We start from the raw sequence: 22069 nt of genomic DNA, 5'->3' as shown, positions 1-22069 counted from the left end.
AACTTCAAACATCAAAGCTATCATTTGCTTTGTAGCGGTGCACTTACTTTGTTTAGTATTATTATTTACTTGTCCGTATACATGCTTCTGCAAGATTCATTGTTGTCAGAAATCAATTTTTGTGCTAGCATATTGTACCAGTTGCCCTAGACTTGTTCCATAGCTGAAGGCCATCAGTCTGCTCTGCCTCTCAAGCCTTGGACAAGACTTCAGACTTAAATTTTGGATTACTTCCTGCCTGAAGAGATGACGATACCATTGCCTTAGATGTTTAGCTGTTGCTTAATTATCAAATGCCTTGAAGATACTCTGCTAAAATGACTTATCCAGAGCTCTTGATAAATAATTGGAGTCTGTGTTTTGATTACAATAGTTAGTGTGCAAATCCTAGGCATGGATAAGACTTCCTGTTAAACCGTCATCTTGTCAACTGCTTTATCCTTTGTTTAATTCGTTCTGCAGTGGACTGGTTTCCTGTTGTGAGAGATCTGGTTAACATTGGACTGAAAGCATTTGCCTTCTGCGTAGCCAGTTCGCTGTCACTCCTGACCATCTCCATTGGCTGGCTCTTCTACCGCCCTCTTTGGGCTTTGCTGATCGGGTTGCTCTCTGTTGTTCCACTTGTGGTTGCGAAATCTCGTGTTCCACCAAAGAAGCAGCAGTGAGAAGGAGGTGGTCGGGTTTTGCGCTGAATCCTGGTTAGAAACTTTTCAAGTGCGTTTCTGTCCCGGTTACTGCAGCATGCTTACAGCATATCACAGTTCAGCAGTGTGCACCCAGATTTGGGGAGGGGGCTCAAATGTGGTTGTTGATACACATTATCCATGAAAAACATGACTGTAGGATGCTGTTTTAGGAAGTCAATGACATTGACTTTGGGGAAAAAAAAGCGTTCTGGAATGTCTGTATGGATTATAACTCAGTGAACAAGGACATTTGTACCTCTTATCACTTACAGATTTCCCTGATTTGAGACCTGGGAAGTCCTCCCTGGCAGGTGGGGCACCTTGTGTATTATGGAGCAAGTGCCATCTTTACCACGTCAACAGTAGATACCCTTAGGAAGTACGTGTGTGTACCTGTCTCTGGCAAATCTCCCTCTGCTGCCTTTTCTTACATGCAGAGTCATGTGCACTTCTTTGGCTGATGCATTTGGAAGTGCATGTGTTCCAAGGAAAAACGCAATGTAGTCGAATTTCACACAATACTTACGTAAAATGTATGCTTTTGGACTGAGGGTTTTCAAAGTAACTTGAAATAATGTGTGGCCAGGTTAGCAGTGCTCTGAGATGGGGCAGATTTGTTAGAAAGCATTGGTTTCCCCCAACTTTTCAAAAATCTCTGAAGTTGTTCTTGGTTAAGCATCCAAACTTGTAGCGTGGACTGTTCTATTGCATAACCATTTCAAAAATTTAACTTCAATTTGCACTTATTTCAGGGGATACTCAGAGGTCATTAACCTTTAAAAATAAAACCTGCTGCCTTGACACAAAATTAATTTTTATAATTGAATGTAAATTCTTTAAAATATTTGGGTTTTTTTTCTGTGCATACTGTTTCTTTCTTGGATTTCACTTAGTAAGGACAATGAACGTACTCCATGAAATTAAGCAATGAAAACATTTTTGCCTGAGATTTTATAGACTTTAGTAAGCTAAATTTTGAGCTTTTTATCATGTTAGAGGAATGCCGCCTTGTAATGTTGTGATGGCTCACGTTTACATATTTCTGCTGTAATCAGTACTTGAGATTAGAGACTATCTTGTACTGTTTTTAAGTCTCTCCACCTAGCTGGCGTCTGGCTTCCAGAGGTTCCCTCCCCACACTACAGTGGTTTTCTTCTGTAAGTATACACAATTCTTCATTTATGAAATCCAGTTGTGACCATCAGGAGAAGCGTGCTCCCTGTACCAAAGGAACTGAATTTGACCATATATAGAAGCAAATGTTTTCTACAAATGGTACTGAAATAGAGATGGGAGTTATAAATGTTTTGAGAAGTAGTAATTATTAGCCCTAATTCTTTTCATTTTTCTGGTATTTGAATGTTGTCGATTCCGTCTCATGGCTGGGTTCCTCTGGTAGAAGCAGTAGTAGCGGGTGAAAGGTTATAGGAAGTGCAGGTGGTCTCACGCAGGCAGCTGATATGCGTTAGCAATACTGCGTAGCCTTGTGCTGCTCGCTGACACCAACTTTTGCTCCATCAATCAAGAATTGCACTCCACTGGGGAGAAAAACAAGTGTTGAACTGCTGTTTTACCAATGATGCAGGAAACTAACCAGCATTACCGTATCAGAGATTAAAATACCACTTTCTAAAGAAGTGCTGAGCTTTTGTATATTTAATAAAATACAATTTTCAGAAGGTTGGTCTGTAGGCTTCTCTTTTGTAATTACATTTAAGCATTGCACTTTTCATGTCCAGGAATAGTGTCCAGGTACATGGATTAGTTTGTAGCTTCCACATGAACTCGTTGTCTGTTGCTCGTTGAGATAAACGTGTAGCTGGGTTTTGTTTCACCCGCAAATATCTCCCCATTTTGGGAAGCGAGATCCTAGGAACAGTGCAGCTGCCATCTGGCCTGTGTACTTCTGTGTGATGAAAGGCTGATTCCAGCCTGCCAGGGTTTCCCTCCCCATTACTGACCACTCCAGCACCAGTAACTTCCTTCCCTCTGTAAGATTATTTGAAAGCTATGATGGTTCAACCTGGCTGGATACAGCATCTTGTATTTTTAAAGAGACTGGGGCTTTACGTGTGCATCCAACAGCTTAAAATACTTTTGTCTTACATACTAGTGTGTGCACAGGAATGACGCAAAATAAAGACGGGCTCCTTTCACAAACAAAACTTCATGTTTCCCAGGCCATGCATGCTGGTGGAGCCAAGGCTTGCTTTCAGTGCACATACACAAATGATGTTTCTACAGAAACAACTGAAGCGGTATTTCTCTTGCTTCCTTACCAAAACCTGGCAGAACATGTACCTGATCTGTCAATCATCTTCCCTTTCTGCTTTGGTCTCCCTTAAAGTGTATTTACTCTCATCTTTTGCATGCTGAGGTTAGGGGAGCTGGCTGCCTGCCTAGCTAAGGAGCAGCATCCTGCATCTGACAATGTTACTGTCTCTTTCCTGGCTGACTATAAAAAGTCACAAGACTCATAACTTTGTGTACCTGTGCCGAGTGCCCCAAGTTAGGAAGTACAGTCACTTTGGCGCAGCTGGTACCAGCTCCCAGTTTAAGCAGATGCAATTATGGATACCAGCAGGATGTGGGCACACGCCCTCACGTTCAGGAAACGCATCTCAGGCTGTATCCTGCCTATCGGCACCACTGACACAGAAGGAACTACATCCTCTCTGCCCTCTGCAGTTTTACCAGTTTATGCAAGATTTAGAATTCTTCTTCTTATATACAGGTCATATCTACTACTTGAGTCTCCAACTTAGGTTGGCCTTTATCTATTTAGAATTCGGTAGCAAAAACTAAAAACTCCAAATGAAAACCCTTAATATTAAAACAATTCACAAGCAGCTGGCTCTGGGATATCCTGGGGCCCCATTTGTGACTTCTGGAAATACTATGGTATGTTCTTATCCTTGCATCAGAGTCCTTCCAGAGAAACTGAGCTGGCTGGAGGGGAGGTGTAATAGTCAAGATATTCTTTTTCCATATTTTATTTTGTTCTACAAATACAGTATAAAAATAGAGTTTTTTCTGAATGTAATTAAATGTAAGCCATTTTCTAGCATTCCAGTCTTTCCTCTGTGACCATGTCCACCAATCACTAGACTGTATTCCCCTCTACTTTTAGAGACAGTGTCAGAGTAATTATAAAAATACTGCAAAAGACACATCAGCATTTCTATTACAAAACTGCAGAAAAAGCGTATTAAGATTTAACATTCTTAACAGGTTTTAAACACTTAGATGTTGGATAACATTTACAAGAGCGCTCTGGTTTCAGTGAATTTTGTTTCTGGCAATGACACTCAGCCAGTTTTACATGTTTTGCTCCAGAACATACTACATGGTCTTGAAAAAACAAAACTAAACCAAATATGTATATAACTTAAGAAGACATATTTAACCTTAAGTCTGAAATGAGGACAGGGCTTCTCCCTTCTAATGCACAAGGTTTCTACCAGTAAAGGAAGACTGTAGGCTGCAAAGCCAAAACCGAGTTCTCACAAAAAGCAGGTATTCTTTAGAAAGTAAATTTTCAGATTCTTCCAAATCTCAACGGCATGTTTTCTTACACCTTAGAGGAGTATTTCCCCTTCTGTGATGATGAGACAGTAAGACCAGAACTCTCCCTCACCACTGGTTTGGGTAAGGTATGAATCAAAGTGGGCGTCAGTAATCCTTCAGCCAGCTCACCACAGACTGTTAAACAGCAGCTGCATCTTTAGGTCTGAGCAAGTGGGAAAAGCAGAAAAATGGGGAAAGATAGCGCTAATGAACGGAATGCCTCAGAAAACAGAATTATTAGCGCTGAGTGATACAAAAGAGAGCAAAATGCTCCAAACAGCACGAAGCGATCTTCTGAGAAGGTACAACTGCACATCTGCTTCTCGTAAGTCCAAGGATAAAAGGATGAAACAAATCACCTGTGACAGCAGAAGAAACTCTTGATTCTGAATTAGGTTGATCCCTGATGGCTCAGAGACACAAGTGCACAGGAAGACTGAGTCCTTAACTGGCAACAGATACTTTTGTTGACTGTTGTTGTTGTGTCTGGAAATGGCAAAAAAACGCTTGTCCTGATCATAGTTTCTCAAAAGGAAACAACTGCGCTGCTTCTCCTTTCTTTTCTCGCTTGCTCTTTCTGGTTGTCTTCTCTTCTTTATTTTTCTCTAACTGGCGATTTTGGGGCCAAGAAATGGCCGCATTCACCACTGCGGTCTCTGAACTCGGACCTCCTTCTTCATCAGAGAATCCTGCTCCCTTCTCTGTCTCAGGTGCTGATGGCTCAGTCTGGAAAAAACAGGTAAGAAAATCGAAAAGTTGCTCTAGAAATCACTCCTAACTACTACTTTGTGAAAGGGCTTGTCTTCCATCACAGTGACACTTAATGGCATCACAAAAGTTGGCTGCTCTAGTTTGGGCTTCTCACCCAAAGCAGTGCGTTTCTGCTCCTGGATGTCAAGCATTCTTTCAACACAAGCAGAACATTTTTGGCTGGGGAAGAATAAAAAGAAACCTGCTTTAAAAAGATCATGCTTTTCACCTTTATCAGTGGGGAAAAGGTTAAGAACTAAAATGTCTGACTTCGTAACAAAAAGCAGGCCCCTCTCATCCTGTTAGCTACTTGCTTGGCTTGGAGGAACACATCTAGGAAGGGGGAATGTCAAAACAGAAAATAATACCAAAAAATGATGCTTTGGGTAACACTAATCTCTTGTTAAACAATAATGAGTCTTTCACAGACACAACCACATCGAATTTCCAGTGTAGTTTGCCTTACTAGTTGCTAGTCACATGCTAACAACAGGTAAGAGAAAGACTTCTGAGCAACTACACTCTGGAAGTTCTAAAACAACATGTTGGAAAGACTGGGAAAAAATCTCTTGGTAGGGAAATTTCACCCTGAAAAGAAATCCCTAATAGAAATGCAGAATACCTTGATGGAGTAGCGTTGCTTCAGTCTCTCTCTGATGAGAAGTCCTTTTGTCAGCAGCTTCCAATTCCCCAGAGCTCTTTTCTCGCGCTTCTGTGTGGGATTGTCATTGAAAAAAGAAAAATTTACTCTTGTTAGGTTTCAATGTATTTACACCCACAGAAAAAGGAAGCTTGAAGATTTTAAACTGCCATTAAAAAAAACATGCCAACTTAAACATTTCACGTTAAAAGATTACAGGCCAGTAGGATTCTTAAGAGTAATATGTGTTGGTGTCCAATTATCTACTAAATATATGAATTCCTATCACTTTCTAATGTGCACCCTGTGTAAATTAAACCAAAGCCACCTCCAAAATTGTAACCTCATACCTGTATTCCTCATTTTTGTTTCCCAGCAGCCACGGAAAACTATTGCAGAGTATGCACTTTATCAGGTATTGCTACACACCTGTATTGCATCCCACTGCAGTCCGGACAGCGAGCCCAAAATGCACCACTTGGGGGATTTTGGTCATGGCCGCTCATGGTCACTGCACTCTGTGTCTGCTGCTAGGACAGCCCACCCTTGTTTGACTGTCCACCAATTAAATGAAATTTACTTAATAAATGTAACAATAAGGAAGCTGCAAAAATAATTCTCACCTCCTTCGCCTTCTTTTCTATTTCTGCTTGTTCATTCTCCCAGGCAGCCATGAGGACCTCTTTATACTCCTCACAGACAACGTAGCCATCAGTACTAGGAAGGAGAACACAATCCTCTGTCATCTACTAGAAGAAAAAAAGAAAGGGAGCAAATGCCTGCGGACCCAGCCAGACCAAAACCAAGCTACCAAATTCTGACAGAACCATCTGTCTGTCTTGTAGGACCTAAGTGTGTAACTATTCACCTACCCTCCCTAAGCAAGCACAGACTCTTAAAGCATATCAGGTCACTTCTGTATGCCAGGGCCACTGACTCAACCCACTACAAGCACAAACGAGGAGGGCATGTGCTCCTTAATGCAGGGTATAGAGCTTCTGAGGACGTCCAAATCTATCAGCTGCAACAAAGCAGCTTTACATACACTGGGTGCGAGTAGCCGCCGTGAAAATCAAATCCAGTGATGGCTTGAGCGCAGTCAATGTCCAGCTTCCGTGCCAGCCTGTACAGGTTTGGGAGTCTCAGCTGCACACAGCCAACAGGTAACATGGATGGCAGGAAGAGATAGACATTTCCATATTCATTCCGAGGAACCTGTTATTGCAAAATTGAAGAGAAATGGTGACTCTCCTGCTCTCTGGAGAAAGGTGAAAATCCCTGCTGCAACTCAGGAACTCTCCCTTCCTTCTGACCTGCTACATTCCACTCTAGTATTCAATTAATAGCCACGTGACAAGGCATATGTCTAGATGTTAGCTGCATGGTTATCTCCTAGTTGTGTTCTCTGCCCAGGACTTGTTACTCAGGCTCTAGTGTTGAGAATTAGCAAAAGAAACATGGGGTAAGCAAATTAGATCAATGAAATTACAGAGTTAGAAGTCTGCACTGCTAGCACTCATTACTTGTACTCAGGAAAGAAAGGCCTCAGTGAAGTTTTGACCATTTCCTCCTGGGTACAGTTACCTCAGAAGTCTTAATCCTGAATCCAGATGTTATTGACTGATCCCACCCATGAAACATGCAACTTCCAGAAGAATAAAGCCCACAGCTCCATACAAAACCTTCCCTTAACACCAGCCCTCTGCCTTCCTAGCTACCTTTCCATCCACTGCTATAGGTGGCTGATACTCCTCTGTCTGCCAGTGACCAAACAGTGCCAGGTCCTCTTTGTCCCGGTTTGCAGGCTCTGCAAGGCGTGCCTTCCTCGCCTGGTTGGAATATCCTTTCACCATCTGTGCAAATACAATTATATCTCTGTAACACCACAACAAGAAGCTGCCAGTGATTTCAGACTTTCCTAGGACATCAAAGGAGAAGGCTCTGGGAGAGAATAAATGCCTGTTTCCTAGCTTCAGTATCCACTGCTTATGAATAATAACCCATGGCATGTGTATGCAACAGGGAGCCAGATCCTGCAGTCCATATAGAACACAATGATGCCTTTAAAGGTGAAAATGGTGCAGTTCTACTAAATACCCTTGGGGTGGGAAGAAGATATAGCTGGGCTTTAGGTAGTCCATAGAAACTATAGGCACAGTAGGTGGACAGACTCACAATGCAGCTACCACAAACCATGCAAGTAAGTGAGAAATCTATATCTGCTGACAGAGAGAAGGCTAAGACCAAAACACAGCTGAGCTTGAACTTCAGAGGGCAGATGTGTTGCACAGGAGGAATTCAAACCCTCTTACCTTGTAAGGCACTTCTCCAATCCTCACCACTCGAGCCTGCTTCAGCCAAGTGTCCTTGGAGTGCAGCGTGTGTACGCAGTCTCTAGAGAGGACAGAAGGAAGCACCATAAGAGTTTCGAAGTCTCTCCATAAGAGATTTCCAAACTGTTATTCACATGTTAGGAATTGTAAAAAAGCTGTATCTAAGTGATATGCAAATGCTGCCTGAGCAGCTGAATGTCTCACCCTGTCTATGCATGTGGCCTGAGACTACTGCTGATACCATCGTGGTCTTCACACAAATTAGCTCTTGAATTTGTTACAAAGATCACAGTCGCACATGACAACATGTGCACCACTCACCTGGAGTAGACAGCCTCTCCCCTGCAGTACCCTAGGACAGCAGCTGACTCAGGATAGATCGCCTCGTATTTCAAGAGGTGCCTCTTCAGTGCATAAAGAGGGTGGTTTTTGTACTCTCCAATTGCTGTTGGTAGAGGCTGATCTTGAAGCTTAACTTGAAACTGAAGGAATATACAAAAAGAAGAGTGATTTCACAACTGTCTTGCACTACCCTTTGTAATAAAATAAGAATGATTGTAGTATGGATCAAAGGAAAAAAACACCAGAAACTTAATCAGACGAGCCACCAGACCAAAGCATTCTTGTTGGAAATAGGTACTTAGATGTGTACCCAGATCTATGTATTTTAAAGACTTTCTCCGAGAAGGGTAATGTTAAACTGTACAGAAACCACATTAATGAGTTTCCAGCAAAAGTACTGGGCAGCCCATGCTATCAGATTTCCCTGAACAGCCTCCATTTGATATTATTTTAATCTATAACTGTATATTCCCTTTAAAACATGCTCAATCTGAACATTCAAGCTCAAATATAAACTTCCTTCTTCATGGAAAGATTCCCAATGATTTTTGCCTGAATGAGAATCCAAGGACTGGATCCCTGGCACTAAATGTCTTGAATAACCTACTGCCATTTACCTCATTTTCCTCCTTCTTGTCTCTTTCCACACAGGGACTTTTATATGGCTGCAATGTGTCTTCCCACCACTCCGGGTCCACACGACTCTTCCTTGTTGTGGTCATCCACACTGGGTCGTATCTTTGCGTCACATCCCTGACACTCCCATCATTGTCAAATCCCACAACATAGTAAAGCGGCTTTGTGGCATATGTGAAGCACAGCTGGGGCTGGCCAACATTGCCATGAACACAGTCTACACACACCCACTTGTCCTCACGTTCAAGGAAAACCTCCAGCCACTGGTCTGTGCCCATCACTTTCCTTATCTCCTGCTGTCCATCATCTTCTTCACTAGAAATTATTTTGTTTCTCTTTCTCTGTGCATGAGGCAAGGCTGGAGCTGTATGGTTTGCTGGCCTAGGCTCAGCTCCACATGAATTTTTGGATAGCCTTGATTCTGAAGTCTCAGTTTTGGGGCTTTTTATAGCCGTTACCTTTGACTTCTGGGAGCCCAGTGAGCTCCTCTGTCCTTTAAAGGCACTTTCAAAGTCCTCATCAGAGAGATCACTCTCCTCCTCTGAAACGTTGAAGTCCGAAACACTGCCCTCATCACTTCCACTCTCTTCTTTGTAACACACTTTGGAGGCTACTCGTCTCCGGCGATCATTCTTGGGCCTGACTGGCACATCTTTTTCTGCTAAACTGCCCTCTTCATTACTAGATTCCTTCCGTTCCTGGCTGCCTGTAGTCAACTTTGACTTGCATGTCCTTTTCGTCTGAGCAGTTTTGCGTTTCTTTGGTTTCTTGTTGTTTTCTTCAGTCTCTGAGGACATTTCATCCTGTTTGGCTTTTCTGCAGGGGCATTTTTTTGCCGCAGCTTTGGGCGTTGTGGCAGAGCTCTCCTGCCCCTCAGATGTACTGCTGAAAGACTGCCTCTTGGATGAGCTTTTTCCCTGCAACGGAAGATGATAGGTCACTTTTATTACCATGGCTAAGAATATGTTAAGAAAAAAGACTGAAATCAGCACAAGGTGCATTAAGACCAAAGGTTGGTCATCATGGTGAATCTGCACATCTTAGGGACTTGAAAACATCGGGCTGAAGGCAGTGTACTCAAGCAGCAAGTGTTTGCTGTCTAAGTTTGAAAGAAATTTAAAACTGCTGAAGCATAAGAAGTCTTTGCTGAAACACACAAAATGTGTGGTTTATTTAAAGGAGAAACTGAAAAATTAAGTGTTTTCATCCTCTGCACTGTGGACAGAACATTGTCATTCACCCTGGTTCAGGCAGTAAGGGATTCACTTCAAGCTGCAACACCCGGAAAGTTTTTTCAATCCTACTCTCTAAACCAGTGACCTATTCCTTATTCCACACACGCAACAAAATCTACCTTTGCTCCTGTCTCCTTGAGAGGAATAGGCTGAAAAGACACCACAAGGCGACACAGCAGCTGCAGTGCTCGCAGAATAATTAAAAATATCTGCAAAAGAAAAAATAAAGCATGTTTAACCTTTTTTCGAGGTGTATAAAAATTTCTTGAAACTCTTTTACAATCTGGGTTCTGTCACAAATGATTTTCATTCTTACCCTTTACCCAGTGCTGTATGCACTGACACAGATGTGTAGGTAGCCCCGTTGCTATGGTATTAAAGCACTGCACAGTCTTCTCTGGCTCTTATTTATCTTACTACTGTGACAGAGGTACTGCTGCTAACTCACAGATGAGGAACCAGTTCCTAAAGAGGCAAAATGAACCATTCTGCTGCAGCAGACACAGCAATTCACCCAAATCCCATCCACCCTATCAGTCTCTCACTCTTGAGGAAAACTGAATAAGATGACATTAAATCCTGCCTCCCAAAGGTGGCCAAAGCCAACCACACACCATGAGCTGAACCCAGCAGAAACACCAGCCATTCAGAGAATGTCATTACAGTCACAACTGAGTGGCAAATAGCTGCAACCTGGCAACTGCCTTCCTGCATGGGACTCAGCTGAAGCTGCCTAAGCAAGGCTTGCTTTGTCTTTTCCTCCTGTCCCAGGAAGTGACACCTCTGCATTTCCACAGCAAGGTTGCAAAGCCACCACAACTGCTTCCTGCTTTGCAGCAGAGAAGCTGCAATGTTCCACTCTATCAGTAACTGGGCAGAGCTGCAACCCATGCACCTGCCAGGCAGCAGCTCCTTTCTGCTCTTTCAAATGTCCCCTGTCAATCTGATCTCCCGTGTTTCCCCATCCCTTGATTGTTTTACCAAAATCTCCATGTAACTTGAAGCAACTGACTCCACTTCCCTTAATTCAATTCCACCACAAAATGACTGCAGAGTTGAAGTCCTTTTGAAGCCTTGGCCTCGGGCTGCTCTAAAGCAAAGCTCAAATCGTTTGGCCTTCAACGGTGACTCATAGTAACAAACTACCAACCTTCTAACTCAAAGATCTGTAAAGAGTTGCTCCGGCTGCAAGTAAGCGCAAGAATTTCCTCTCTCAAATTATTATTTCAGAAGAAACCTATTAAGCAGGTTTTCTTTGTTCTACACTGCTAAAGCAATATGAAGAAGCCAAAGCACACTTAGGAACAAGTAGCTCTATACACTATACATAAAACCATCCACAGCAGAACACAGAGCGCGCAGTGAAGCCAACCAGAACTAAAGGCTCCAGTAAGGCACAGTTCAAATTGAATAATTTCATTACAGAAGGACTTCAGGTGAAAATACAACAATAAAAAAAGCACACCTGAATCGCCTAAGTCACCAATTTGTTTTCTCCAAACCCATCCCTCAGACACCACTGTGTATGACCCAATAGCACTACAGCACTGATCTAGCATGCAAACTGAGCAACCAACCCTGCACTTCCCAGTCACTTACATGAACCAACTCTTGGTCATCTCGTGCAGCATAGATGGCAAAGCGCCTCTCCAAGGTCGACTGAAGGGGCTCTCCTTTTTCAGTGGAGAGCTCATCATTGACAGTGAAAGTTCCAACAAACCTGAAATATGAGACACCCACTTACTGTCTAGTGTTTGTCGCTGTATTCCTAAACTTCATAGTTCATCTGTCTGTAAAAAGGACAGACTCTCACCCTTGTATTTAAAATCAGAAAAATCACTGAAAATTGCTAATTACATTTACCCCTCTTCCTGATCCCTGGTTATACGTTCTATGGGATAGCATGATTAGGAGACAGAGTTTTACCATTTCACCAAGTTGGAAAGATAGAGGAGGTCCACTTGGCCTGCCGGCACCTTTGTGAAGTGGGTAGGGATGATGGATAGACCAATGGCATGAAGATCTGGCTGGTTGCAAATCCTGTTCCTATAGAAACCACTTGCTAATAAACACAAGAGATGAACCTGAGAGAAAAAGTTTCTATAGTGAGTTCACAAGAGATTTTCTTTGTCGGAACTATTGTCCATGGTATAGAAAAGGAAATCTTTACGGCTCCTTTTAACAGAGACAGGCAACAATAAAGCCTCCCAAGTATACACAGGGTGGACACAGGGCTGCCTTCAGATCATCATCAGAAGACAGTACAACCCTGAAGCCTCTATCAGTATCTCTTCCTCTACATGACTGAGACTTTAACCCCGACAGAATGAGCAGATACATACTCAATGGAGAAATACACACCCTGCTCACACCTGCTTTGATTTAGAATTTTACTAAGGCAGTCACTGATGTTTCTAAGTTACAGTTTAGCAGAAGCCTAATGAGCATTTGTCAGGACTACAGCTTTTTTATTTTTTCACTTCTAGCCATGTCCCCCAATTACTTGACCAAAATTAGTTTCTTCTTCATTACAAATAAGTTCAGGCCTCTTTACACTCGGTTTTTTCTATGTCAGGTTTCTCTGTGACCAATACCTTATGTGTGTCCTCACGAACCTCCTTGCTGAAACGTTTCATCATTCTCCGAAGATACATCTCAAACTCGGCTTTCCTTTTTTCTCTACATAAGATTACAACAGAAAAGAATGTTTCGGGTTTTCTATGGACCTGCCTTTCTAGATTCCTGATCTGGATCAGTTCACAAAGAGAAACCATCCCAGAGAATCTTCTGTGCACACTTAACAAAAGTTTAGTTGCTGGATATGTGAATAGACATACAGGCTGCATATGACATAAGCTGTGAACTCCACATGCCCGACTACTGAGAGCTTGGGTGTATTCAGGTGACCTAAATTCCACCTAACTTTATGTGCTACCAGACAGCTTTGGCCAGCTCCATACTAAACTTATAATCCACTGTCTGAATTGTTTGACTTTTAGGTTACTGCTAGCATTGCATTCAGAACCCTGGAAAAATGGTTTTCTGTTCATTGATGAAGTCTTTTAACTCAGAGGCAACAGATATTCTGATTGCTTTGTTATGAAGGGCTTGCCTGGGACAGTGCCCACCCTGTAAGAGCATGAGAGATCATCAAGCCTCCAGGTGCCACACAAAGAAAGCCTTCCTTGGTATAATGCTCCCAGCTCCAAGGACATTAATTTCACCCACCTATTCATACCTCAGGCATGAGCACACAGAGGCTTCCACCTGAGCTGTTAAGGCACCTGCTGTACAACAATGCCATTCACCCGCAGCTCTCCGTGAAGAAAGCTATGACTGTCCATCATTTGGAAATGTAGACATTAAAGCACAATGAAATTACATGCTTGATTTTCAAGGAAGCTGAAAAACCTCCATTCCCACCAACTTCCACTGAAGATTTTTGGTAGAACTGTCAGTGTGTAAACTGTTCTCCATCCCATGACCTTGCATCATTCCAACTCAACAGTTTGCGCAAAGCCGGGATTTCCACCCAGAACAGAGCAAGTCAGTGACAGTAAAGACAGCGTATTTTTAACTTCATCCTTTAACAGCTCTCCACTGCCTTCCCTGTTCTTACCTCCTCTGTCTCTTCTTCGCCTGCTCTGGAGTTTCAATCTCTATCTCGACAGGGTTGCGTGGCAGCACCGCTGCCGGAAGAACTGCAGCTTCTTCTAACTTATCTGTGGCAGGTTCCTGGAGTTCTGGAAAAATAAAATATTACTAAATGATAAGTTAACATGGAATAGATGCCCCAGGGAGGTCTGACAACGGGATAAGAACCTACCTATTCCTCTCAGGAGTTCAAACAACCTACAGACAGAACACCCCCAGTAATTACCAGTTCCTGGATCTTCCATAACACTGTGTTCCCTCACTTATTTCAAATAACTGTGGGATGCCAGCCACCTGCTGCTGAGCAATCAGCTCAACACAGTCTAACAGCATGTGACTGCCACAGGCAAACTCAGTCAGGGGAAAGGTGAATGAAGCAGATGTGACTTGAAGAGTACTTGTAGAATAGCAAAGAAAAAACGTGACAACTGTTCACTTCAGAAGGTATAGATCTGTAGCAGCAAAATATGAAGATTACGATCATCATGATTCTTATCACAGTTTGTTGATGGCCACCTAATCGAACAGTTCACTTGGTTTTATCTCCACTCTACTAGGGAGCCGCAGTTTTGAATCTTCAAACTGACTCATTCTTAGCTGCTCAATATTAGACAGCGCAAACAGCTAAGAAAGTGCTTTGCGCATGGCAGCATAATTTTAATGTAAGCCAACAAATAGTCAAATTCAAACCATCAGCTCAGTAATTGTCTGGGTTTTTTCTACTTTGGAACCTTTCTAAAAGCATTGTGAGATATGAGCTTTTAAAGATACAGATATGCATATGGAACATTCTTTAGGTGTACAGAGTACATGCATCTACCTGAATCCAAATACGAAATGGTTCAAAAATCAAATTACAAAAAGAAAAATTGTGTATATTTACTCTTTAAAATGAATACACATGCGATTGCTACCTTCTACTTCCTCCCATTCATCTTCACTTTCATCCTCATCATTTTCAGTATTGTCTTCATCCACCTCTTTTTTAACAGGAGATTCTCTCTTCAACTTCATCTCCTCCTGAGGGGGCTTCAGCAAGTCACTGTTAAAATTATCAAAACAGCTTTAGCATCAGGAAGCGTAGCTGCTTGTTTATTTAAGAAAAATATAGGAAGAGCACACTAAAAAAAACGGAAATAAATGTAGCGTGACCTCTGCATCAGTAACAACAGATTGAGTATTTGACAGTTAAACCACAGATACCTTCTCTGTAAAGCAAACCGCCTTCGCCATAAATAACCATGGGCTCAATGGAGAAACACTTTTTCAGTGCAAACTTTGGTCCTGGTTCTGCAAGGACGCTTAGGAAGCAAGATGCCTGAACCTACAAAAGGCCCCATCTTTTAAAACAGCTTGTACAAATCAGTCCTTCGAGAACTGGTTCACTGAATCATTTGTTCTTACTGAACCTTCAAAGTGTACTGAAACTGTTTCTGTTTCACTGCACTAATAGCCAAGGCTCTGGCTGGCCAGTGAAAAGGGACCAAACGGTTTAATTTCTTTTTTTATTAATTCATTTGCTATAGCCATCTCCATGGGCAGACCATGCTGATATTATATCTGGATTCTAAAAAACACAAGGGAATGATATGTTTAAAGATTTCTGCTCATCCTTTTAAATCCAAATCTCAGGCCAACTTTTCTACTTGTGCTAGATTCCATAAAGCCTCCCTAGTCCCATGTAAAAACTAGAACAAATGAAATAAAGATTTATGTATAAACCACTGAATTTGAAAAGGCTCACATATTTGCTTCCCATACAGACTATCTTCCTCAGGACTGACTCCGCAATGAATAAGATAGTACTTCTGTCCAGCTGTGTGACACAAATGTACTAAATTGTACTAAACTGTTCATATGCACATACAAAGCACTGGGCTCTAAAAAATAACATGTAACCATGAAAAGAGAGCTCAAAAAAGTAGACTTACCTGAAAATTTTCTCTTTGTTACACTTCTCCTTACTTCCAGTGGTTTTTTTATTTGCCTTTATTAGCGATTTTGCCCCTTTTTGTTCCGAATGCTTATTTGCCGAGTTGGAAAATTCAGTCTCACAATCTTTTTCCCTCTTCCTAGTCACAGCTTTTGAGTCATTCTTCTTTATACTGGGCTTTTCCTCTTCAAAATCATCTGCACGGTACAGAAGAAAGGAAGATATGTTAAAGGATGAAGTATTATCTCCATGGCAATCAGAAACAATACCTCTAGCACTTCATCAGAGCCAGCTACAGAAGAAATTGAGCACTCACAATGACAAGCATGCCACTGTTTCTGAATAAATAGGTAAGAATTGAACGAGACCTGTTTAAGGAAAATATAATAATGTAATGCACAAGAAGTACATAAAGATTCCTACAGTCCTACCAATGGGGTCAGCTGAAAAACAAGCATCGCACTTGCCACTCACGAGAAATTATTGCTTTGTGAAGCTGCTCTGGAGGACTTTTCCCAGGGCACCTCCTGGGGACCCGGGTCCGCAGCCCCGCCGCGGCCGAGGGCAGACAGGCCCTCAGCGGGTCGCTCCGTGCCTCTCAGCCTTTGCCAGTGCTTCCAGAGCGCGGTTTCAGCGTGCATCGCCCCGCCCCCTGGCGCTGTGCGGGACAGCCACCCGCGCCTCCAGCCGCAGGTAACGGCCCCTTCCCTCACGGGGCTGCCCAGGTGCGGCGCCTCGCTAAGAGCGAGCTGACGCTGCCCCGCAACGCCAAGGGCCGGGAGAGGCCCCAGGTCGCGGCGATGGCGCAGCTCCCGGCCCGGCCCGGCCCAGCCCAGCCAGGCCTCCCTCACCATCCTCCGGCTCCAGCTCGGGCTCGTCCCGAGGGGCCCCCGGACCCCTGGAGCGTCTCTTGCTGGCAGCCGCCGGCCGGGACGATGCTTTGCGCTTCCGGGCCATGGTGGTCCCCGGGCAGCGGGCAGGACGCGTCCCACACGCGTCCCCGACGCGCTCCCCGCCGACCCCCGCCCCGCCCCCGTCGGAGGGGAAGGGCCATAAAGTCTCGCGGGAGAACGCGGGAAGCGGTTTGAAAGATGGCGGATGAGGTAGACCAGGTGAGCAGCTCCTTGCTTCCCTCAGGGCGGGAGGCAGCGGCGGGGCCTTCCCCGCGGCGGCTGGGCCCGCGCTCCCGCCGCCTTCCTTGTGCGGGCCTCGGGGAGCTTCCGCGGCTGGAGAGGCTTAAGATGGAGGCAGGCTTTCGGCCGCCCAGGCGGCGCTGGGCGTGCCTCCCGGCAGAGCCCCCACTCGGGTAGCCTTCAGAGGCGCAGCCCCCGGGCGGGAGCGCTCTCTGCGTGAGGTGAAGGTACCGCACGGCCTCGGTCCTTGTGCTGCCGCCGGCGTTGTCAGGGCGCGGGCGAGGCTCGCTTCAGGCCCGCTTCCCCTAGGAACCTCCGCAGGAGAGAAGCGGGGGAAAGCAACGGAGGGAAGTACCCTTGGTTCTGCCTCACTGAGAAAGAAGTAGGTAGCAAGCCGCGGGATATGCACAAAAATGTTCCCACGTCTTAGCTGTGATCCTGAGAGTAAGCCCTTATCCCAAAAAAGAGACCTCAGCCCGGTGTGCGTGCAGGTCTCGAACCTGCCCCGAGGCCCGGCTGGACTGCTGTGCTGCTGAGCTAGCCCTTGAGGAGAGGTGTGTGCTTGGGGCAGGAGGGGCAGCGCCGTGCCCAGCGGGCTGACGGGTGCTGGCAGTGTGTCTGGCTTCTCTAGCCTGTGCCATGTGATGGCACAGGTGTGGTGCTGGTCCCTGAGCTGGCTGGTTTGTGCTGATTGGGCTTTCTGCTGCTGTATGGACAGTGGTTGCTGATAAGGAAGAGAGTCTGTACAGCAGTATGTGTGAGGCATGACTTGCTGCAAACTAAACTGAAGCCTTTTAACTCGTTTTGCTCAGGCCTGTGTATATCCATAGAGAGGCAATATCAGCTGCCCTCAGGTTTAACAGGATGTGAAGGAATGATTTGGAATATTTGAATATGTTCTTACCTGTTTGTTTTCTGTGTCTTACAAACACAGAGGAATGGAAAAGTTCACGGGCTTCTTCTGTACAAATAACTTTTTTAATCTTATTTTTTTAGCAACAGACAACAAATACTGTAGAAGAGCCACTTGATCTCATCAGACTCAGTCTAGATGAGCGAATCTATGTCAAAATGAGGAATGACAGAGAGCTTAGAGGCAGACTACATGTAAGTAAAACTTTCAGAACACTACCATGCTTATTCAGCTAAGCACTGGGCAGCCTTTATGTACAACAGTCTAGTACACAGGTGCTCCATCGCTGGAAACATTCAAGGTCAGGTTGGACGGGGCTCTGAGCAACCTGATCTAGCTGAAGATGTCCCTGCTCACTGCAGGAGTTTGGACTAGGTGACCTTTAAAGGTCCCTTCCAACCCAAATGATTCTATGATTCTTCCATTGATTGTTTAAAAATATTAGTTTAAAAGTGCAAGTAATTTTATCTCATGGTTAAAAGTGCCGAAGTGGTGAGAGGAGGTAGGTTAAAGATCATCTTAGTAACAAGGGCTGAATGTTTTAACAAAAGTAATGTGATTGGTGGCAAAATCTGAGTTGTTCAATATTCTGCTACTAAATGCTTCTCTAGAGATTCAAGGGATTTGTTTTTCTTGTCTCCTGAGCGATACCAAGCAATTCAGTCTACTGAAGCTTTTGGCTTCTGTGTCTGTGAAATAAGCAATAATGCTGGAGGCCTCCTCTTGTGAAGTACCCTGACATCTCTAAGACTGAATTAAGAATGAGATTATCATTATCAAACAAGTACCTCTTAAGGCACATTTTATGAGGGTATGATGGGATGTGACCTCAGCTGGAATCTCTGCAAATCTCATTTGTCTAAGTGCTTTCTTCTGAGACCAATATGTCTCTTGACGAGACGGATTTTTGCTTTCTATTCAGTCAGTCATCCTTCCCAAGTACTGTGCTGTGTTGGGGAAGAGGTCTAGCTGCCCCATGTGTTAACTGGGCCTCGACTCCTTTGGGAACACAAAGATGAGGAGAAATCCATGAAGCACATGTGTAGTTTGCAACATGCTTTTTTGAAGTGTTTGGAACATGTGCTTATTGTAAGTTTTTGTAGCATTGTATGAATTACAGCTTTCACATAATTTAAGTTGGCCCCAGGCAATCAATTCCAGGAGGCTGGAATGGCAGCAGAGAATGTGTAGCTGGTTTAGTGTTAATGAAGTGTGTCTGTCTCTGAGTTCTTGTGTGTGTTCTCACTGAAAGCTTCAGAGCTATTTCCTGGGAGTGTTTCAGTGAATATAAATGTGTTACTTTTTTTTAATGCTGCAGAGTACTGTCTTGTTGGCTGGCATTTATGTTTGAAATTATGACTAAAACTATTAGTACTGTGTTTTGACATAGCGGCCCATTTTCATCAAAATCAGGCTAAGTTAATTTTGTCTGAAAGTCTTGTTATAATTGTCATTTTAATGAACTTGTGTTTGAATTTTGGAAGAAGTAATAACTAACTTCATTCTTACAGGCATATGATCAGCACTTAAATATGATTTTGGGTGATGTGGAAGAAACTGTAACTACAATAGAGATTGATGAAGAAACCTATGAAGAGATTTATAAAGTAAGGACTTCAGTTTATCCTCATGGAAAACTTTTAAAACTAAACCATGTTATATCGTTGAAGTAGTTTATTGCTGACTGCTTTTTGAAACAAGATCTAAAAAGTTTTGGGTGAATTGCTATGCAAGTACAAAGGATATCCAAAGATGTGGTGTTAGTTGTATTGATTTCTTCAGCATGCTGGAGTGTTGTATGTTTAAGATTATATTTGTTGGAGTTGTTTCTGGTGTTTTGTTATGATTTAATTTGACCATATGCTAAGCAGATATGTTTTGTAAACTATGCTTTTGTAAATGTAAATTTTTCTTTCCTTCTTCATAGTCTACCAAAAGGAATATTCCGATGCTCTTTGTCAGAGGTGACGGCGTTGTGCTTGTAGCTCCCCCACTGAGGGTTGGTTGAAGCAAGAAAGGATTTAACCTTGTTGGAAAGTTTCAGGCTCTTGGACAATGGTTCGTGTTTCAATCATGAGTCTCAAAATTCTGTACATGTTTTTTAAGGGATGTTTTTGTCCCCTCTTTTGGGGAGGGGAGGGAGGGGAACCAGTTTGTCTTGCAGAAAGTACATTTAGTCAACCGAAGCAGTGTAAACCCAACCTGATTTTCTCAGAATTAATGTAACTGCTGTAAATTGACTGACTTGTCACATCAGTAAAAGAATCCTCTTTTTTTGTTTTCAATCTCGGCAATAGCACTGTCTTAATTTTTTGTTTTAAATAAATTTGGTTTATCTTTCATATTTGTGTTGTCATGTTTTTATGTTGAAGACATTATTCCTATGTTCTATAGAGCTGGTGCTATATTAAGTTGTAGTATGTAGCCTCACCTTCCAAAAAAAGTGACTTTTTTGTGTTCATGTTGATTTCTGTCCTTGCTAATACCTTAGTCTTGCAGATTGATGTTTAGTGGGACAATACTACTTGGCTCTACCATGCTACAATTTCTGGCTTTTCTGTGTTCCAATTCTTGATGCGTATCCTTGTAGCAGGGAAATAATATATATGTGCGTATTCTGCTTAAGATATGTAAGGGAGATGGGCTTCCTTATGATGTTTTCAGATGTTTTTATTGCAGCTTTGTTAATAGAGCTATGGTTTGCAAAGCCATAAGTAGAGGCTGAGGTTGTCTCGTATGCTGTTGAGTTGCCTGCTGCACGCATTCATTTCCCACTGTCTGGAGCCTGATTCAGTTCTTGAATACATTAAATTCTGCTGAATGCTTAAGATGCTCTTTAGTTATCTGCAGTGGAGGTGCTCTAGAACCCTGAACAAAGCTGCTCTTAATATACACTTTCTCAGGCCCACCCTGTTTGCAATTTATTCTCCTTATTTTATGGAGGGGGTGGAAAAAGGCAGTTACATTATGAAATGTTTTAATAAGTAGGTTTGAAAGGCATATGAGAGATGTAGGTCTGTACTGGGACATGCCTACAGAGCTTGACTTATGACTTAATAAACAATTTTTCTAGGTTCTTAGGTATGCTCTGTAAGGTTAGCAAAAGCAGCTTGCTCTGGCAGTTTCTCCTACAGTTAAAATCTTCATAACTTATGTCCAAGCTTGTGACAGTGGTAAGGAATGCAAGGTTGCCCTTAGTAAGCCCCAAGCCAGATTTTTCTTAAAGGAATGCTAACTCTTTGCAGTAAAATGTATACACTCAAGATAAATGTATACTTCATGCTCTTTGAAATCAGGAAGGTGGGGACTGATACAAAATCTGCTATGGCTTCTAGGTGGCGTCTGTACTCTGACTCATGCAGTGTCCTATAGCTTTGGGATAGATCTAAAAAATAGGAGTGATAGCTGAAGCTATTGCTGAGAATTAGTGTGTTAACTGCAATTATAATCTTAAATTTTTAATCACGTGGAGGCTTGCTACCATACTCCTTGCACTTCATTCTAGAAAGGACAAATTGTTCCACTTGTACACATAGGCAAGAATTTATTATTTTAAACCTGTGCCTGATGCTGTTTTCATATATAGGTCCCTTGTATGTAAATGAACAAAGAAAGCATATGTACAGTTTAACTACTACAACATTATTTGAATGAAGAGCAGGTATGCAGTGGCTTTGTAGCAGACTTCCCTCACTATACCATCCCTGCTTGAAGTTGGTCTGGGCTAGGATGAGAACAATTTTCTGATTGCTATGTCATCTGTTCCTAGCATGCTGTCTTTGCAAGAGTTTGCTCAGCAAGCATCAACTCCTGTGTGTACACAACCCTTGATGTTGGAAGAAAGCTACTGTTCCCCTTCTAGAAGGGGTAAAGGATACCTGCACTGAGATGCTTTTTAGTCGATTATTCTATACCACTGTAGAAGGCCAGAATAAATGGTTAGGGGGGGAGAGGGAATAGGAGCAGGTGAACACAGTGATAGTCCTCCAGTTCTCAGGGATCTGCACATCTCAAAGGAGAGAGTATGTTTCACAGAACCTGAGGAACTTGTCTTCCATTAATTAGCCTATATCCTTTTAGGAGTCTGGTAAAGCCCTTGCTATGTGTTATGGTACGTCACAGGCTAAGCATATGTTCTTTGAAGAAATACTTATGGTTTTGGCTTTGTCTGGTTTGGGCTTGGTTTTGAACTTGCTGCCTGTCACTTTCATGGATGTGACAGACAATGTTAGTTTGGTGGTATTCAG

The 22069-nt window shown here is 43.1% G+C and overlaps 3 protein-coding genes across 5 annotated transcripts in view; 2 read left to right on the top strand and 1 right to left on the bottom strand.

The window, feature by feature from the left end:
• TMEM43 (transmembrane protein 43) overlaps positions 1-2365 on the top strand; it is a 494721-nt gene extending 492356 nt beyond the window's left edge. For both annotated transcript variants that reach the window (XM_075095985.1, XM_075095984.1), the window contains exon 13: positions 463-2365. In XM_075095985.1, the coding sequence (XP_074952086.1) occupies positions 463-665 (203 nt within the window). In that variant the 3' untranslated portion in view covers positions 666-2365. The remainder of the gene's footprint in view (positions 1-462) is intronic.
• XPC (XPC complex subunit, DNA damage recognition and repair factor) lies at positions 2325-16814 on the bottom strand. Of its 2 annotated transcripts, none has more exons than XM_075095978.1 (16): positions 16628-16814; positions 15775-15973; positions 14758-14885; positions 13809-13932; positions 12784-12868; positions 12116-12273; positions 11789-11909; positions 10309-10398; positions 8936-9871; positions 8298-8458; positions 7956-8037; positions 7362-7496; positions 6689-6858; positions 6267-6360; positions 5626-5715; positions 2325-4979 (listed from the first exon to the last, which is right to left on the bottom strand). In XM_075095978.1, the coding sequence occupies exons 1-16, from the start codon at positions 16731-16733 to the stop codon at positions 4770-4772; spliced, it is 2889 nt and encodes a 962-aa protein (XP_074952079.1). In that variant the 5' UTR covers positions 16734-16814; the 3' UTR covers positions 2325-4769. The 2 variants fall into 2 exon arrangements, 1 of the variants encoding a protein (XP_074952079.1); XR_012661032.1 differs by having other exon boundaries at positions 3650-4979; positions 6267-6392.
• LSM3 (LSM3 homolog, U6 small nuclear RNA and mRNA degradation associated) lies at positions 16767-20166 on the top strand. Its single transcript, XM_075095998.1, has 4 exons — positions 16767-16888; positions 17906-18016; positions 19334-19429; positions 19750-20166. Exons 1-4 carry the CDS (start codon positions 16868-16870, stop codon positions 19828-19830), a joined length of 309 nt encoding a protein of 102 aa, XP_074952099.1. The 5' UTR covers positions 16767-16867; the 3' UTR covers positions 19831-20166.
• Positions 20167-22069: the final 1903 nt, after the last annotated feature.

Source organism: Phalacrocorax aristotelis, chromosome 6 (assembly GCF_949628215.1).
Source record: "Phalacrocorax aristotelis chromosome 6, bGulAri2.1, whole genome shotgun sequence".
NCBI classification, from domain to species: Eukaryota; Metazoa; Chordata; class Aves; order Suliformes; family Phalacrocoracidae; genus Phalacrocorax; species Phalacrocorax aristotelis.
Note: the sequence above shows the minus strand (reverse complement) of the source record. Positions and strands in the feature narration are given on the sequence as shown.

Excerpts from the sequence above, each read along its gene's own strand:
- XPC (XM_075095978.1), bottom strand. The coding sequence starts at position 16,733 with ATGGCCCGGAAGCGCAAAGCATCGTCCCGGCCGGCGGCTGCCAGCAAG. Across the intron at positions 10,399-11,788 it reads ATGACCAAGAGTTGGTTCAT|ATATTTTTAATTATTCTGCG; the intron begins GTAAGTGACTGG and ends TTTCTTTTGCAG. Across the intron at positions 6,361-6,688 it reads GGCGGCTACTCGCACCCAGT|TACTGATGGCTACGTTGTCT; the intron begins GTATGTAAAGCT and ends TCTCCTTCCTAG.
- LSM3 (XM_075095998.1), top strand. The coding sequence starts at position 16,868 with ATGGCGGATGAGGTAGACCAG. Across the intron at positions 18,017-19,333 it reads AGCTTAGAGGCAGACTACAT|GCATATGATCAGCACTTAAA; the intron begins GTAAGTAAAACT and ends TCATTCTTACAG. Across the intron at positions 19,430-19,749 it reads CCTATGAAGAGATTTATAAA|TCTACCAAAAGGAATATTCC; the intron begins GTAAGGACTTCA and ends CCTTCTTCATAG.